At 42.2% G+C, this 19,574-nt stretch overlaps 2 protein-coding genes across 2 annotated transcripts in view; both read right to left on the bottom strand.

Moving 5' to 3' along the window:
• Positions 1-919: 919 nt before the first annotated feature.
• LOC133028321 (sulfotransferase 2B1-like) lies at positions 920-6,466 on the bottom strand. Its single transcript, XM_061095515.1, has 6 exons — positions 6,328-6,466; positions 2,733-2,941; positions 2,193-2,319; positions 1,457-1,551; positions 1,182-1,362; positions 920-1,029 (listed from the first exon to the last, which is right to left on the bottom strand). Exons 1-6 carry the CDS (start codon positions 6,464-6,466, stop codon positions 920-922), a joined length of 861 nt encoding a protein of 286 aa, XP_060951498.1.
• Positions 6,467-13,277: 6,811 nt separating this feature from the next.
• radil2b (Ras association and DIL domains 2b) overlaps positions 13,278-19,574 on the bottom strand; it is a 37,619-nt gene continuing 31,322 nt past the window's right edge. Inside the window, exons 16-19 of the mRNA XM_061094455.1 lie at positions 14,628-14,973; positions 14,328-14,542; positions 13,469-13,608; positions 13,278-13,371 (exon numbers count right to left, since the gene is read on the bottom strand). Coding sequence (XP_060950438.1) covers positions 13,278-13,371; positions 13,469-13,608; positions 14,328-14,542; positions 14,628-14,973 — 795 coding nt within the window. The remainder of the gene's footprint in view (positions 13,372-13,468; positions 13,609-14,327; positions 14,543-14,627; positions 14,974-19,574) is intronic.

Genomic DNA, 19,574 nt, shown 5'->3' with positions numbered 1-19,574 from the left:
CGCTGTATTAATGAATGGAGCTGGGTGTCTTCTGAGTAACTACGTGAAATGTCCCTCCTCCTTTTACTCACAGTGCTTGTCCACTCAATGTCCGCATCCTGTAGCTATGTGTCAGACACTTAAAGAAAAAGGTGAACACCTCTTTTTAAGAGCACAAAGATTCTTTATTCGGGTCATAGTATATTAACATGCAGGAAATCTGTTCATCAACAGTTCTGTAAGAGAGTAGAATATTGCAAAAATCACGTACTTCTCAGGAAAACACTTATATGCAGGGATGTTTTCTTCAGGAGATTCTAGGGTTGAGTCGATGAAAACTTTGTATGTTTTGTTAGTTAAATTGGCAGCTTTCAGTATATTCCTGTTATATAATGTGATGGAAATCTGGACATACAAGAGGCTGGAAACAAAGTTATCTACGTGTATTTAATAAGGGGCTTTCTGCAAAAAGGATCAACACAGGGAAATCACAAGGACCTCAGAGTGAAGATGCATAAAAGTCAGATGCACAGATCTTATATAGCAAGCTTAAGGGCTGTCTCTCTGAGCCAATCCAGACAGGTTCCATATGTGGGGGAAGAAGAGGAAATTTAAACCTAATAGCTGATTCACATGTGTTTCCTAAGGTGATAAGAAGACATACACTCCTTCCTTTGATGGGTAATTAAGTCGCAAATGGTCTCACTGTATTCACGCCATTAAAAATTCCGATCATAAAATAGCTCAAGTCATCAAACATTTGTTGTATGTAGATACAAGTCATAAAAGTCTCTTGACAAGGCTTCAAACTCTTACTGTCCAAATACAAAATAGTTTGTCAACCATGCTTAGTTAGTTTTCTACTACACGAACCACAACCAACTTCATCTTCTTTTCAGGTCTTTGTGCATCATTGTGTGTTGGGATGATTACCGTTATTTTAATTCCATGGAAAGTTATGTTTTACATCCTTCATTTTGAACTTGTAAACAGCATCAAAGTACTCTGCCTCTGCCACTGTTAGTTGGTTTTTCCAGTCTCCAGCTACTCCTGAAACACAACACACAAGAGGAATCATTTGAGGGAACAATTTGTGAAAATGTGTCCTTAATTGAATGAACTGTTATGTTTTTTATTCAGAAGTATAGCATGTAATTTCATTTGAACACATAGTAACCGTGCTGTTGTTTATTGAAACACACCTTTCCTTAAAAATGGTGACTTTTTCTTGTCCCATTGTTCCTTAGAAACGGCAGAGAAGTTTGACATGTTGTTCTGCTTCATATTCTTGAACAAACATTGGTCTGATATCTTCTCTATCGCCTCTGTGGTCAGGGGTGTCTCCAAGTACTGAGCAATTCTGGCCACAGAGTCCTTCAGGTCCTGCACCAACGAAAAGAAAAAGATCCCAGCTCACACTCCTCCCTTAATTTTTCAGTTGTCACTAAGTATTTCATGAGGTACTGCTAAATCTCACCATTATCATCTCTTCATAGGAGATGTACATGATGCGATCTTTATCTTCAGCATTCAGCCAACCCTTTATATGGTCAAACCATGAACCAAGACAAACTAAAAGGGAGAGAAAATCACAAATTCAAATTTTCTTTAAGAATTATTCATTAACTTTAATGTATGTATAATAATAATACATTTATTGAGTGGCGTCTTTCCCAGCACTAAAGGTCATTAATGGCCTCCCCTATGGCCATAGCTATTTCATGAATTGAATTGATAATGTTCTGTCACCCACTGTCTTGTGTACTGCATTGTATTGAATGGCATTTTATTGTAATATGAATAAATACTTTTAAGCTTTTTTCAGACATACACTTTAACCCCTTAGAGCCTCTGGATTTTCTCCGGTCAGCTCCTAAACTCTACAAAAAATCTGAATGAGCTAATGTGGGAATACAGCAGGAGACCCTCTTCAGGACTAATCACGAGCGAGTGGGTGTGTTGACACAACTGATATAGATACAGGAATAAAAAAGAACAAAAACAATAAATATCTCCGGAGCAAAAAATGGTTCTATACAGAGGACAACGACTAAGATGTCAAACGAACTTTTGGGTATCAGGGCTCTAAACAAAAACATATTAACTGCCGTGCTCATGTGTGAAAGGCAAACTCTGGAAAAAATTTGGACACAATTCTGCCAGTTCATGCCTGTAGTGGGCTTTAGATGCACAGGTGTAATAGTGAGGCCAACCTTTTCCCTCAAGGAACTTCTGCAGGAACTCGCTTTGTGGGCCTGGCTTCACCACGAGGGAGGATGCCTCCGAAAAATGTAAGACAGATGTAAACACATCTTTGGGGTTCCTCATGAGATAAATGACCTGCAGTGACAATACATCATCCATTAATGATTTAAAGATTCTACTTTGAACATCAATCCCCCCCCAGTCTTGAGTGATGACTTATTTGTCTTCCCCGTTGCCCTCTGATTCACTCAGGTCAGTCTGAAGCTACTGTGTAAAATGCTATAAGTAGGTGTTCATGTCGCAATTCATCACTTTGTTTATTAAGTGGTAAACTTTTATTTTCAAATTTCCCTGCATTTGTAGAAGTATTTAGTGTGTAGCATTACTTTAAAGTATTTTATTTACCGTCATTTTAGAACAACACTCCTGTTCGTCTGTGTGTTTACATTTTGCCTCCCCAAAGGTGTCATATTCAACAACATCACAGGTCTTTGGGATAATTGGCTGCTTTTTCGAATGTAAATAAACAAACTGTATGGCAGCCGTACCTTTGGCTTTGCTTCAAAGAAGCTTGGTGGCATCATATAGTGAAGGAAGTGTGTACAATATATGCGCGGTGACAGCCTCTGTGAAATGTCCAAGTCGGGCCGATTCACCTCCAGCCAGGGAACACGGTCCATGCTGACAGAATTCTTTACAGAGGCTGGGTCTCCTCCACTGAGGATCAGGGGGATAATCTCCTTCATCCAGTGCGTACCTGAACAGGTTTCAAGAATAGTTGAATCAAATAAAACTCTCATATGGAATGAACTTTAAAAATCCACACAATATGCAACTTTTATACCATAGTTCAGGGTTTGGCCACCTTTGATATCAAAAGAGCCAATAACTCCCTCTTACAGCCGCAAAACATATTTGATAATGTTTTATATGTAGTTATACTCTGTGTTGAGCCACTTCACACTTAAAATGAACTAGTTCAAAGTTCAGTTTATGCTGATGAAAATGAACTAATCCTCGCTCATAGTAATTGGTTTTAAAGTTTGAACTAAGTTCACAGTTCCAAAAATGTACAACCTCACGTTCATAGTTCGTTTTTTATTGGGATGATTTAAGTAACAAACGTTAGGTCATGTGTTAAGTTATGAATTGATGTTGTCGGATCATGTCTGCGTGTCGCTCTGCTCATCTTAACACTGAGTCCTGAGTTTAGATGAGAGCAGAGTGGAGGAGGACACAGAAGATGCAGCTCGGTACAAACCAACTGCAGCTTCTGCTCTGATCACTGAGCAGCTGTGACCAGAGAAACTCAGTGTTTTTACTGGTTCCATTGCTTCATTGAACCCAACACTGTACAGGGAGCCACTGCAGAGGGGCTGAAGAGCCACATGCTGCTCCGGATACGCGGGTTGCCGACCCCTGGGTTAGAAGGATGAAGATGGAGGAGAGAGAAGGCCGGCCAATGGTTCTGCAACTGCGACTGCGGCTTTTCACGCAGTTGTGTCGATGGACTCGTTTTAATTTATGCAATTCAGCGCCAGAGCAGTAGGTGGAGTATCGTTTTTTGTCGAAGACGTCCTTAGAGACGCCTTCTTCGTGTATGGCAGTCGTCATCGCCTGTTTATTTACATCGCCACTGCTGCTCCTCATAGCCTTTTTCTGGCAGACAAATTTGTCCCTGATCTCTCTACAGCTTCATACACTTGTCAACCTGCAAACCGATGTTAGCCGAGATCTCCTCCAGGAATTGCAGGTCATCTGGCGTCCTTGTATTCCGTCAATGACGGGTTATACAAGTAGTCATACTTTTGGATCTCTTGTGCCAAACACTCTTCTATTTGGTCCATATTCGTTCTTCTAAATCTTCCTTCATTTCTGCCAGTATTATGGGGCATGAAACCGGAAATGTGACTCCGAAAAGGATGTAGTTAGCAGACCAATCACAGCCTTGCGGGCTGCGCAGTGTGAGGCTTGCTTAGCTTTGTCGTATAGTTACAAAAATTGGGCGACGCACGCAAGAAGGGGTACGCAAGCACGCAAGGCGCTGTTGCGCTTGCGTGTCCTTGGTTGTCTCTGAAAACGCAGAACCATGCCCCGGCCTAGAGGCTTCTCTAGCAGTGTGAAGTATCTCAGCGACAGCAAGAAGGGTAGTCTCACTTGAGTGGCCTACAGAGTTAGGGAGACAGCAGTTGACAGGGAAGGGTTGATAAGATGGGTGAGAAAAGGATGAAGGTCCAGGAGCAATAGATTGAAGAATGTGAGAGGATTACCTGCAGCCATCGTTTAACTTAACTGGTTGAGTTATAGCAGGCGTTCCAATAAGGCGTAACAAAATATTTTTAACACTGTTAGAAAATGTTTTTGTCTATCAGCTGTACCTCTACCTCATTCTTTGTAATTCCTACACTCCAGCTCTTTCTCTCTGATGCTCGCTGACCGCACACACACACACACACACACACACACACACACACACACACATACACTCCTGATCAAAATCTTAAGACCAGTTAAAAAATTGCATGAATTTGCATTTTGCACTGTTGGCTCTTAGGAAGGTTCTAAGTAGAGCTTCAAAATGCAAAAAGTAGAAATGGGAACAAGAAACCAAAAGTTGTGAGCAGGCAATTTATTGAAAACAACAATTTAACTGAAGTAGGCTGGTCATCAGCTGATGAAAAGTATAAGACCACAGCTAAAAAAAAACAAAAAAACCTCCTAAAACAGAAATTAAAGTGTCAAAAACTGACTCAGTAATGAGTAGCTCCACCATTATTGTTGATCACTTCAAAAATTCGTTTTGGCATGCTTGATGCAAGTGTTTCCAAAAGGCTAGTGCGAATGTTGCACCAAGTGGTGAAGATGGCTTCACGAAGGGCATCCACTGTCTGGAACTGAAGTCCATTTTTGTAAACTTCCCTTGCCATCCATCCCCAAATGTTCTCAATTGGATTAAGATCAGGGGAACACGCAGGATGGTCCAAAAGAGTGATGTTATTCTCCTGGAAAAAAGTCTTGGTCAGACGGGCATTGTGAATTGGAGCGTTGTCCTGCTGAAAAACCCAGTCGTTACCACACAGACGAGGGATGAGGGATGCCCGCTGCAACATCTCCACATAGCCAGCTGCTGTTTGACGCCCCTGCACAACCTGGATCTCCATTGTTCCATTGAAGTAAAAAGCACCCCAGATCATGATGGCGCCCCCTCCACTGTGCCGCGTAGAAAACATCTCAGGTGGCATCTCCTTGTAATACCAGTAACGTTGGAAGCCATCAGGACCATCAAGGTTAAATTTTTTCTAGTCAGAGAATAAAAATTTCTTCCACCTTTGAATGTCCCATGTTTGGTGCTCCCTTGCAAAGTCTAAACGGGCAATTTTGTGGTGTTGAAGGAGACGTGGCCTTTGAAGGCGTTTCTTGTTTTTGAAGCCCTTCCTTCGCAGATGCCGTCTGATGGTTACTGGGCTGCAGTCAGCACCAGTAATGGCCTTAATTTGGGACGAGGATCGTCCCGTGTCTTGACGGATAGCCATTCGGATCCTCCGGCTCAGCGCCGGTGAGATTTTTTTGGGTCTACCACTTGATTTTTTTGTTCCATAACCCTGAGGATCTTTTAAGAAATGCAAAATGACTGTCTTACTGCGTCCAACATCAGCAGCGATGGCACGTTGTGAGAGGCCTTGTTTATGCAGTTCAACAATCCTACCACGTTCAAAGACGGTGAGCTTTTTTGCCTTTGCCATCAAGAGATCTTCACAGGGTGAGTACTTGACAGGAAATGACATGGAATCCAAATTTTTGCACAGATTTTGGCTTTTAAAGGCTGTGGTCTTAAACTTTTGATCAGCTGATGAACAGCCTAGTTGAGTTAAATTGTTGTTTTCAATAAACTGCCTGCTCACAACTTTTGGTCTCTTGTTCCCATTTCTTCTTTTTGCATTTTGAAGCTCTACTTAGAACCTTCCTAAGATCCAACAGTGCAAAATGCAAATTCATGCAATTTTTTAACTGGTCTTAAGATTTTGATCAGGAGCGTATATATATATTTAAATATATATAAAGCTACCCATTAAAAATAACACTTGGCCAACAACAACAGAATATTCCTACAACAAGTAGGAGCTTAAAATTTAAGCTTTTTACCTGATCTGGAATATGTTACAATGATGACATCATCCTGGCGAAAAGTGAACTCTTCGTATTTTTTCAGGCCCTCCACTGCGTGAATTTTGGAATTAAGATAAATCCCTTTGTACCAAAAGTACATGTCGGCCTCAGTCATAGTTCAAAGCAAAGACTGAGCAGAATGTCAGCAGCAGGCTCAGGGAACTGATTCACCTGTCTAATGAAATGATGCTGTGGCTTATCGCCGACAGCTTATATATCTCTCTTGTTTTCCCTCTGTATAAGCCACACCATAAGCTGGTATGCCTTAAGGCATTCAATTCATATGGTTATCAAAATAAAACATTAATATTTAAGTATTTAAATCATAACTTTAGTTTGTTTAAGCTCTCGCGGGGCACCACCCTTCACAGAAGGGAAAAGATAGCCAATTTATTAATTAAGATCAGTCTCATTTAGATCTAGTTCAAGTAGAAATCTCAATATTTACTATTAAAGATTATATATAGAACAGTGAAGGTTTATAGAGTTCTTAGCAGTGTAGAGCAGAGGTCTTCAACAGGGGGTCCGCGGCCCCTAGGGGGTCCGCGGAGGTACTGCAGGGGGTCCGCGAAATCTTTGGTTGATTATACAATTTTTTGAATTTTTTATATTTTTTTTTCTTTTTTTTCACAAATGTAATTGTCTCTTTCAATACACATTAACATGCATCCAACATATTGTGAGGCTGATTAGACCCTCTGCCTGACAACCTCCATCCATCCAAGATTAGATAAGTTGTGTGCTACCCATCAGGGTCCGACATCTCACTAATGTGGGGGTCTGTGTGCCATCCACAGATGAGGATTCACTGTCTCTTCTACATGTATGTTTAAAAGAAAAAAACAGAAATGTAGAAATTTTTGCAAATTTATTCAAAAAGAAAAACTGAAATATCACATGGTCATAAGTATTCAGACCTTTTGCTGTGACACTCATATTTAACTCACATGCTGTCCATTTCTTCTGATCATCATTGAGATGGTTCTACTCCTTCATTGGAGTCCAGCTGTGTTTAATTAAACTGATTGGACTTGATTAGGAAAGGCACACACCTGTCTATATAAGACCTTACAGCTAACAGTGCATGTCAGAGCAAATGAGAATCATGAGGTCGAAGGAACTGCCCAAGGAGCTCAGAGACAGAATTGTGGCAAGCCACAGATATATAAACTCGTAACATAGTTTCTGAAGAAACCTGCGGAGGGATCATCACCGGTACAGCCTGCTCGACCCCGGTCGGCCAAGGCAGCCCGAATAACCTCCGGACGCTTGGGTCTCGCGCTGCCCCCCCCCCCACGATAAACACGCCCCCATCTCCAGAGGCAGTGGGCATGCGAGTGAGCGAGAGAGAGAGAGAGGTGCGCCGTGCGCGCCTCGGCCCAAAATCAGATTTTTTTTTTGGCGTGAGAAATTGGATGTGTGGCGTGAGTGCGTGTAAAAACATGCAAAAGCGTGTGTCATATGGCGAAAGCGTGAGAGTTGGCAGCTCTGGATTTGTGCAGCCGAGCACTGAGCATCTTAGGTGTGGAAGTCGACTCATGCTGCAGTTAGCTTATCCAAGTGTTTCCAAGGCTTGCAAGAATTGAATGGCTGCTGGCCGGACTCGATGAACTGAAAAAGTGGGAGGGTCGAGTGGTGGTTCTAGGGGTGGTTCGAGTGGTGGGGGGGGGGGGTGTACTACATGGGCATTTTTATCTGTTACGTATTAGTTTGGTGTATTCCCATTCGACGCCGAGCGTAGTTTCTGACATAGAGGAACCAAAACAAATCGCGGGAGTTGTTTTTTTCCAGAGTTTCTGGGACGGTAGACATGCCAGATACCCAAATTAACGTGTAGAAGCACTACAAAAGTGGAATTTTCATAATATGTCCCCTTTAAAGTGATGGACTGGTGGAGCCGTTTAACTGCACCCAGGCCAGATTTGATGGAATACTAAGGTATGAACAGGGTATAAAAAGTTTTTCTTAGAATGGCTTGGTAGATATGAAGTCAGGAATGCACCACAATAATACATCTCTTATTTTCAAGTTTGAAGTTGTGTCACATTACACCAAAATGTACTCTCCTAACTCCTGAGGAAATGCTTCACTATGTTAATTACCTAATCGCTAACTTAGTGCGTCTGCTGTTTGGTGCTGGGCTGGTTTTGCACAGTGGGTGCGGGCAAAATGTTTTGTTTGCCTGCTGCATCTTTTGCATTCAGCAGTGCTTACATATATAACAGCTTTGGCTGACTGAAACAATAATTCAGGCCGGTCATGTGAATGGTAGGGTAAGTCATACTAATTCAACATGTGAAGGGGCTGTGGGAGAAGGACAGAGCTCTCTAAACGGTCATAAACGCTATATGCTATTGTACACTTAATTCCTTTCTTGGAGTGATTATACAAAATAATAAAAGTAGTAACTCCACGGGTTACATCTCAAACTAGACATGAAAAAGTGGCCTCAGATAATTAACACCACCACTACTGTTTCAGAACTTAAAAACTAGGGATGCACCGATCCGACATTTGTATCGGTATCGGTACCGATATTGAAGAAATTTCTAGATCGGGTATCGGTGACAATGGGCCGATCCATATCGGCGGATCTATTCAGTGTAATTCTATGCTGTGCGCTGTGAGTGACGTCATACGCAAGCAACACGCCGTGTTTACAAAATGCAGCGAGCGAAAGGATCAGCTCCCCCGTGTCACTTATGAGTTTAACAGCACACTGGGGGGGTCCGGTGGCGCCTCACGGCGTCGCTGGTGCCGGGGGCTTTTTCTCATTTTCTTGGGACCGCGGGGTGGTGTCCGCCGGAGGGGCCCCCAGCGGGCGACGTAGCTGAGGTGATCCCCGTGAAGGGCCCGACACGCGTCCAGAGTCGCCGCCGCTGCCAACCGCCGTACCCGGTCCCCTCCGACGGCCCGCCTTCCGCACCGGCGACGACTCTGGACGCGTGTCGGGCCCTTCTCGGGGATCACCTCAGCTACGTCGCCCGCTGGGGGAACCCTCCGGTCCGGGCCCGGTCGCGCGGGGGGGCCCCTCCGGCGGTGCGCCTCGGCTGGCGCCTAGCAGCTGACTCAGAACTGGTGCAGACCAGGGGAATCCGACTGTTTAATAAGTATCGGTATCGGATCGGTATCGGCCGATACTAAACCTCAGATATCGGTATCGGTATCGGAGGTGAAAAAAGCGGATCGGTGCATCCCTATTAAAAACTACAGTTAGCCAATGGAAAAGCTCCAAAAGCTAAGTGCTAAATCTCCCCAGACAGCTAACCCAAAGAAGTTGATTAAATATGACAGGGCGAAGACCCACGTTAACATCTGTGAGGTAGTCGAGAGACCACCAGAGGTTGTCTCTAGATCGAGCTGGCGGCTGCAGCAACCACACATTGTAACGTAACGTCCCCCAAGCGGGCAACAGCCAGTCACTCCAGTGGTACAGAGACAACAGTACATCAGTGTCTAACTGATTCTAGTCATTAATCATCTAGGTTGTGTAAATGCAAAGGTGAAAATTGTTTAGAATCTGTCTATAATGCTGCATCAGACACAGTGGGAACACCTGTGAGCTGCAGCAGTTCAGTGAGGCAGTGGTCGTGCATTTGAAATGATCATATTTATATTTTATAGAATATTATATATTTATGTTTGCTGAAAAAAGGACATATGTGATGATATGATAAAGAAGGAGACAGCTCCACTACCGGAGGCTTCTGGTTTTTTGTAGGTTGTCAAACACATGAGTCCATGTTTAATAGTTCAACAAATATTTCCATTTCATGTTCTGGACCCTTTTGACAAACCCCAGGCTCAACATATTCAGATATAACAGGAATTAGTTCCTGGAGACGACAGTTTTATTACTATGCTAACTGTCACGCTCCCAGCTCTTTTACTCCCTTTTTCTCCCAGCGATATTTATATTGTTTAGTTTGCATATTTAAATATCATTTTAAAATATAAAAGCATGAATTTTCATTTTTGTACCTCATGCTCCAGAGTAGTTGTGACTCCAGTAGACTTTGAGCTTGTCCAGCTGTTCACTTAAGGCTAAATCTGTTACTGCCCTTCTTAGTTGGAACTGGTAACCCCCGCCAGGCAGCTCCAGAGGATGCTGGGTGTCAAAACTTTCCAGGATATCAGCTGAGGAAGGAAAAGGACGTGTTACATTCTACTTAAATGACATGATTTTCATATCCATGATTAGTATAGGACGCTGACGCAGAATTAACAGGCCACCAGTATGATCATCACTCACCAGTTTTAAGTACTGCTGCTTCATCCTGCACTGGTGGAATCCACTTGTGTCTGCAGGAAGACCCTTGGCTGTATAGACTCAGTAGATGGCTCAGCTGGGCTGGACTCAGGGTAGGGTAGTGAGACCGCAAGGATATCCAAGATGTCTAAATATCCATACACACACACATAGGAATGCCAGAATAACCCGTTGGTTTCTACACCTACAGGACTTTAAGTTGACAGTGGAACACAGAGCCGGAAGGCTGCATGGGAACGCTGATGCCATGTCGAGAAGGGACGACTGACTGCCTGTAGTCGGCCGCTCCCCACCATGGTTCGGACACACACTTTCACTTCACTTTCAGAAGATGTTTCCATTCTTTCACATTATAGATCATTCCCCAGTGAAGCTGTTACCTGTGAGTGTCTCTGTGACAGTAGATCAGAGCAGTAAGAGATTAAGATTGTATTCATCATGTTGTTCCTTCAAGAGAAATCTGCTCAATTGAACTGTTAAACTGCACTCGTTATTCTAAAGCTTTGTTTATTTCTCATTTTATTGCTGTTGACTTTTTTATGTGTGTAAAAAGATTACGTTATTTTCTGATATTTATATTTGACTTGTTTATTTGTATTTTTTTTATCATATTGATCTTGTATGGTTCCATGAAATTGAGCAAACTGATTCAGATCAACATAAAAAACACATTTATAAATACGAAACAATATACTTCATTCTCCGTGTAGGGAAATTTGTTTTGGAGTTTTTGTAATAATATAGGGTGATCATTGTTCACATTCAACAAACTTTATTAAAACTCACAAACATGAGACATGATTCACGTTTAATTACATAGTCTATTCACATGTGAAATTATCCAATTTATGTTATCATGTCTGTTTGATGTGATGAAACCAAAATTATTCTGTCTGTAAAAGTGTTTATTTAACGGCATCCTAGTGAATGATGTGATTTTAATAATGTGATAAAAAATTATAAAAACTATGAAACAGAAACAGATTTTTGACCTTTTTAAGTTGACATGTATTTATGTACTTTATTCTCTATGTTAAAAGAACACAATGCAACAACCAAATATGATGTTTATTGACTAATATCTACTATAAATGGAATATTTACAAGGATGATAATTCAGGGATTAGGCAAAATGGAATAAATGAACAATATACATTGAAGCAATGAAATTGAAAGGTGAACATTTGGATGAGATGGATTTGGATAATTTACATTATGCTTTCGACAAGGCTTCTGTAGACAGTTTCTGAAATGTTCTTACAGCATATGATCCAATTTCCTGATGAGGTTCAAGCGCTGTATTGCATTTTTTTAAAGACTGTATTCTGTTTTGTTGTTGTTAAACTTTATCTGCCATCAAATAAGAAGGCTACAAAATTCTTTAGTGTAGTGTAGAGGAGTTCTTGCATTCAGGCTAACTCTATCAGAGGTTTGTATCTCACTCAGTGGTTGATCTGCTATAAACTCTATGATCAACTGTATAGCTGTATATATTTAGCCCATTATTCTCCATAAAACCTTCACAATGGTTCTTTAAACATGAATTACATCTACCCCAGCTTAGCCTAATGAGGTCAATTGTTTAACATTTGAGAACTGATGACAATTTTGAAAACGTAAACCTGTTCCCTAAACCCCCTCCTACACCTTTTTATGTCAGATAAAATGTCAGTTGGTATTTCTTAACTTGTTTCTTTATTAAACTGGTGATTATTTCAGTTCGAATTTTAACAGCTGATTCTCAGGGAATTAGTTTACTGACCGGACACATTCCTCCCCCTGGCAATGCCTCAAAATCCTGTTCATGTCCCTATGGAGCAATTTGTTTTTACAGCCAGCAATGAGTGCATTACAACAACAGACAGACAATCAATGAATACAGTGTAGTTTGGTTACACTGTAAGTTTGTTTTTTTTTAAATGCAAAAGGATTTGCTTTTAACAACAGCACATATTCCTGCAGTACTCCCAACTAAACTCTTGGGACCCACATCTACAATGGAGGCTTTGAACCTGGCCCACTCCGATTCCATGTCCAAAGGCTCCGTTGAGGTGCAAAGTGGGGAGGAGGTGGGAGTTAAAGATCCCATGGGTAAGGGCCTCAACTTCGATGTTCCCATATTACCCTTGCTATTCCTCTGCAATGCAGAACTAACGCTATTAGGTGGTGATCAGTTGAGAGCTGTATCAATTAAGGACAAAACATCTCGTGGGCCAATAAGACAACAAGATAACTGCCTCAGCCCAATAGGCACTTAGGCCCACCAGGAAAGTGCCCTGGTATGCCAGATGGCCAGTCCAGCCTTGTATGCATGGATGATTTTGGTACTAGACACCACTGATTACAGACATAATCAAGGCAGTCAAGGAAAATATGTATTTTGAAAGGCTTGGAGCAACTATAATGTTAACCAACAAAGCTATTATAGAGGCTTGTGATGGAAGAACATTTTAACGTTCTCAATGCAGATTTTTTCTTAAATTTGTCACCTAACTGTAGTTATTAATCTCAGTTGAGCAGCGGAAATCTGGTCAAGCAGGATGAAGCTAATATCATAGTGCGCTGAAAATTCTACAAGCTCTCCTTGACAGATTTAAGTGTGCTTCAGATGCTTCATCAGTCTATTGGTAAGAAAAATGCGGTGTGAAAAATGCAGTCAGCATCCGGTCTTAATAGCCTCAGCCATCCAACCACATCTGGTCACCAATAATCTCAGTTTGTCCCCCGATAACTGGATCAGCTCTTTTCCACTGACAGAGACAAAGAAGCAGAAGACATATTTAAGAAAGTGATATCTTCATTTGAAGTTTAAATATATGTTTGTTCAGATCTGGACTTTATCATTACCTCTTGTGGTCCAGCCCAAGCAGACTGACTCCATTTACAGCCAGGATCCTGTCTCCTGGTAGCAGCTTCTTACACCGGGCTGCAGGAGAGTCTGGAACCACTGAGCGGATGAAGATGCCTTTCACCCTCAAGGATGTTTCCTGGAGGATCAGGTCAAAATGTTCCTAATGTAAAAATGTTTGGAGTTGCCTGACACACCTCCATGAGTGTCAACCCCCTTTGAGATAAATGCATTAGCCTGCTGTTATGCTCACAATGACAGTGCTAACATGCTAATGATGTGCCTTAATCATCTCAACTAAGTGTATTAGGTTATTAACATTTGTGGTAACATTTGTCAATTAGTGGCAACACAAAGAACAAATCATACACAATGATAGTTGTTTGCTTTGAATAAGTAAGTGTCATGACTTTGGACTCTTTGGAGTTTTGGGTTTTGGCTTGACACTTTTCTTCGTGGACATTTGCTTGTGTTTTGTTAATTGACTATTATCTGTGTTTCCTTGGGTTTAGTTTTGTGTCCAGTCACTTTCCCTTGAGTTCTGTTTACTGTTTTATTTTGAAAATTTGCTCCTTGTGTCCTGCCTTTGTTCTGTTTCCCGCCCTTGTGATCGTCTGCACCTGTTCCTAATGTGTTTCATCCGTGTTCAATCAGCTGGAAGTAGGCAGTATAGGAGTGACGCATGACGAATGCTTACTTCAGTCAGTAAATACTGTCAATAAATACTACAAGTCCTCAAGACCGCTCAAGATCCAAGAAAAGTCCCTGTGCACCATCAACAACTGTGGTCAAATGTAACTATAGCAATGGGAAGATGCATTTCATAGTAATTCACTCATTTACATATCCCTCACTCACCCTCGTGTCAACCAGAGCAAGGCCAAGTCCTCTTTCACCTCTTTCCAGTTCCAAGCTGAACACCTCCCCATTATTGTCATTATAATGGTTGTCCTCTTCTTCCTTCTCCTGTTGCTCCTCCTCCTCCTTTAGTTCCAAAATTCTTTTCATATTGGGGCAGTCTGTCTTCAAACGGTCTACCTTCAATGCAGCCAGACATTCAAATACTAATCCACCTAAGAGAGAACAAAATAGGACAGATATTCAGTTCATTTTCCAGAACATGACAGCCTTAAAAAGTCTTTCTATACTTTTCTATACCTTTGTCAGGTGCATCTACATCGTAGGTCCAGGGAACTGTCTCATTGTTGGCCTTTGTCCATTTATCCTGGCCTGCCTTTACCAAACTAACAAGATCTATGAGGGGGGTGTTGGGTGGGGTGAGGAGACAGGAGGGGTCCAGAGCTGACCTCCTCATCTCACTTGTCATCTTTGTCTCTGTGATTTGCCGCTCCAGACTTCTTAGTTTCTGCGACAAAAGGAAGGCGCCACATGAACTGAACTCATCCAGGTAGTGGGTGCAGAGAGGAGAGTGTGGTGATGGGGGGGATGGAGGTGAGGCATCAGAGGTAGCTGATGGGAATGGGAGGTTCTGAACTATACCACTCTGGGTGATAAATGGCATCAAAACAAGAGGCATAAATTAGGAAAACACACTTAATAATTGACATATAAGTATGAATTAGTTTGATATTTCGGAGAAGGTGGTTTTGAGTTGACTTGTAGGTTCTCCTCTTGCAATACTTAGCATTGTCATAAAAAAGCACCGGTTTCTGGGCAGACATCCTTATGTCTACCCCAATGATCTGATGAATTGTGACTTCTTGTCCCTCTAGTGCAGTGGTTCTCAACCTTTTTTCAGTGATGTACCCCCTTTGAAAAAAAAATTCTGCCGAGTACCCCATTACAAGCGCAAAGCATTTTTGGTTGAAAGAAAGGTGTAACACACAGTGCTGTGCCATTAGTGTCTGATTTTAATAAACCTTGTAACTAGACACTTTCAAATTTAAAACTCCATCAATGTCCATAACATTGCTCATTTGTAGTGGTCTCTCTTGAACTATTTGGAAATAAAATGTTATAAAAATAACTAGACTTATATAACTAAATAATTATCTCAATTATAAATATAGATTTGTGCACATACAAATTATTATCAACTGAAAGTGACCTCTTTTGGGATCATAATAAAGATATGTTCTCAAACTGAACTCATGAACTTAACTATAGATAAACACTTCTTCAGAAACAAGAAAATCATTAACTTCATTTTAAATAAAAGTAAAAATGTCTTCTTTAAGGATCGAAAAAAATACTGATCTTAAATTTACAAACTGTCAACACTGGTGATCACATTGTTCCATTGAACTGAGTGAGTGCTTTTCCATTTACATTTTAGTGAGAAACTTGTGCTTATGCTTCACTGAGGATCTTTGTCAGCCTTGGTGGCAGGGAAGCAACTGCTGTGATCAAGCTCTTCTCCAGGCACAGTCTATTTCTTTGCTTTGTTTTGATCACAGTTATTGCAGAGAAGGAGGCCTCACATAAATATGTGTAGGAAAAGGGTAGCAGTTGCTCCAAATCTTTCTGTCCCAGGTCAGGGTGCTCCTGCTTCACACACCCAGAACTGTGTGAGTGTGGATGTGGCAAACTTCACCTGGAGGCCACGGTCAGATCACACTTCCAGGAGTTTTTCCTGATAAGTGACAGGTAGCTTGTTTCCATTTGCTTTGGAGAGGCTTTTCGCATCGTGTCTTGAGATGACCTGAATTCAGAAAGTTTCCTCTTGAAAAACTCAGGTGGCTCACCAACATGACTTTCATGTTTTGTCTGGAGATACCGCTGAAGATGTGCTGGCTTCATGCCACTGTTGGCTAATCTCACCCCACAGAAAAAACACAAAGTGTTAATAACCAAATCTATGTCATTGTTAATATTGTTGAAGTGTCTTTCTGTTATTTTATTGTGAAATATTTGCTCGCTTTAAGGTCAGACAATTTCATTTCCGGTTTTGTATTACAAGCTTTTATTTTGAAAGTGTTCCGGTGGAGACGCGGACTTCCTGTTATGAATCTGTTACTTCACAACAGAACAGTGTGATGTTTTAGCGACGCTCCGAAGAGACACACGCTCTCACAGTGCTGTTTAGGGAAGTTTCAAATAAACCTGAAAACATCAGTTAGAGTTTCAACCTTCTTGTGAATACTGAAGGAATTTTGCCGGCTCCGGTTTCGCCTTCTTTGGCACTTGTCCCTCCGTGTTTCAGCGGCACTGCTGCTGCGCTTCAACCCCGACTCGAGTTTACAAGGCGGCAGTAATGACACGTGATGACAGGTGGCGTGTGCCAGGTTGGGTCAAACCATCGGTATGGGGGTAGTCTGGGTTTTTAGGATAATGAAATTTGAATAGCCTACTGAATATAAAATTCAATTCATGAACTTACACTTATATTTCATTGAATATTTATTAAATAACAATTTAAGGATTTTTGAATGGATGCTTATTTTAAATATATTTCAAAAAAATCTCACGTACCCCCTGGAGTACCTTCAAGTACCCCCAGGGGTGCGCGTACCCCCATTTGAGAACCACTGCTCTAGTGTGTGGGAGGACTGTTGCTATCCACACACTGCTGCCAACTGCTAAATTTTGATCCATCCGAATGCAACACTGCTGCTCGTACTAATGCAACTAAACCACACATAATCATACACAGCCTGTGACACCTTACTGCTGTACCTTAATCCCCAGCGGGGGTAATACCACAAGAGCCGTACTACTCCTAAGTTAAACTAACCACATCATGGCATAGCAGCTGGGGCAATGAAGATGCTGCCACCCACCTGACCCTGGCGTTGGAGGGAAAGACTTTACAGGTGCTGATTGACCTCACCCCAGTAGAGCAGCAAGACCTCCCCGCCCTGACAACAGAACTGCAAAACCTATTTGGGCAGCAACCGTTAACCAACCAGATTAGGCCAGCCGTCACCGTCAAGAAGGAGAGCGCCTGGGGGCCTTTGCAGCACATGTGCAGCTGTATGCCCATCATGGTTAACCGCAATTTGCGGCCTCTGTCTTAGAGTAGCTAGCTCTCAATGCCTTTATGTGGGCCCTCCTTGAAACTGAAGTTGCAGAAGTGATGCTATCCACACAATCTTCCCAGTAGAGTGTCCCTACTCTCTGACCAACCCAGAAAAGGTGCTAATATAAGTGTGCTGCAGAGCTTCCTGGACCTGGCTTCATATCACCACTGCTTCGATCAAGGCTTTGCCACCATCACCAGCCAACTTCATCATCTGACTGAAATGGGACAACCATTTGACTGGGACACTGCCTGTGCTTGGTGAGATCTGCCAATGGTTAGGGGCGACCTCGCTCCACCCTCAAAGTGATGGACTGGTGGAGCAGTTTAACCAAACCCTGGTTAAAAATTATTTGTTAGAATGGCTTGGTAGATATGAAGTCAGGAATGCGCCACAATAATACAACTCTTATTTTCAATTTTTAAGTTGTGTGACTAGCCCCTAAGCCTAACTCACCTTTCTCCTAAGAGAATGCTTCATTATGTTAATTACCTAATCACTAACTTAGTGCGTCTGCTGTTTGGTGCTGGGCTGGTTTTGCACAGTGGGTGCGGGCAAAATGTTTCTTTTGCCTGCTGCATCTTTTGCATTCAGCATTGCTCACATCAATAAGAGCTTTGGCTGACTGAAACAATAATTCAGGCCGGTCATGTGAATGGTAGGGTAAATCATACTCATCCAACATGTGAAGGGGCTGTGGGAGAAGGACAAAGTTCTCTAAATGGTCATAAATGCTATATGCTATTTTACACTTAATTCCTTTCTTGGAGTGATTATACAAAATAATAAAAGTAGTAACACCACGTGTTACATCTCAAACTAGACATGAAAAATAAGCCTCAGATAAAAAACACCACCACTACTATTTCAGAACTTAACACTACAGTTAGCCAATGGAAAAAGCTCCAAATGCTAAGTGCTGAATCTCCCCAGACAGCTAACCCAAAGGAGTTGATTAGATATGACAGGGCGAAGACCCACGTTAACATCTGTGAGGTAGTCGAGAGACCACCAGAGGTTAGGCCTGTCGCGATATGCAATAAATCAATTAATTGCGCGATAAATTAAAATGAGCGATAATTTTTTGCCGTCTGCAATAAATTCAGGGATTAAAGTTTTCCGTCGCTATGACGGATTTCCGTCAACTCCGCTCGCATAAGGCTAAAAATGAGATCGATGCAGATCCCATCCGGCAGTCGGCCGCGGCTGCCGGTGGACAGACTCTTGTCTCCGCGCTGCCCGCGCCCCGCGTGCGTCAGGGCTCCCGTGCAGGTGTGGGAGGATCTCCTCGCGAGCCCTCTCCCAAGCGCTGGCTGGCCCCCGCCGGGCGCATTTCCTCCGTGGTGCGCCGCGCGGCTCCGGGTCGGCTTGGAAAGGCTCGGGGCGGGAGGAACGGAGACCACGGCGAGAAAGGTTTCACAAAAGCGTTCGGGGGGAGGAAGGCGGGCGGAAGCCTGCCTGCGACAGCCCCAGCCGCGGAGACACGGGGGTCTCCGAGCGGTCTGACACGGGGGTCTCAATTGGCTCAGGCACCGAAGTCAGAGTCACGAGTCAGAGTGTGTCTGTTTTGTATTTATTTTTATTTATTTAAGTATAGTGTAAACTTTTGTTAACAGTTCATATATTATTCATAGTTTTAAGTTAAAAAGTTTTTGTATTTATTTATATTTATAATCTACTTTAAACAGTTCATATATTTGGCAATAAAAAAGTCTTTCTTAAATGTCTTCCAGATGTCAAGTTCCAGTGTTCTTTAAAAATAAAAGTTTATTGATCTTCGAAAGGGTGTACTTGCATTATTATGCCATTATCATTATATAAGTTGAAAATGGTGTCAAAACGGCAATATTATCGCTTATCGCAATAATTTCTTGGGCAATTAATCGCACAGAAAAATGTGTTATCGTGACAGGCCTACCAGAGGTTGTCTCTAGATCGAGCTGGCGGCTGCAGCAACCACACATTGTTACGTAACGTCCCCCAAGCGGGCAATAGCCAGTCACTCCAGTGGTACAGAGACAACAGTACATCAGTGTCTAACTGATTCTAGTCATTAACCATCTAGGTTGTGTAAATGCAAAGGTGTAAATTGTTTAGAATCTGTCTATAATGCTGCATCAGATAT

This window comes from Limanda limanda, chromosome 21 (genome assembly GCF_963576545.1).
Source record: "Limanda limanda chromosome 21, fLimLim1.1, whole genome shotgun sequence".
In the NCBI taxonomy this organism is placed as follows: domain Eukaryota; kingdom Metazoa; phylum Chordata; class Actinopteri; order Pleuronectiformes; family Pleuronectidae; genus Limanda; species Limanda limanda.
This window is presented reverse-complemented; position numbering and strand designations above follow the sequence as displayed.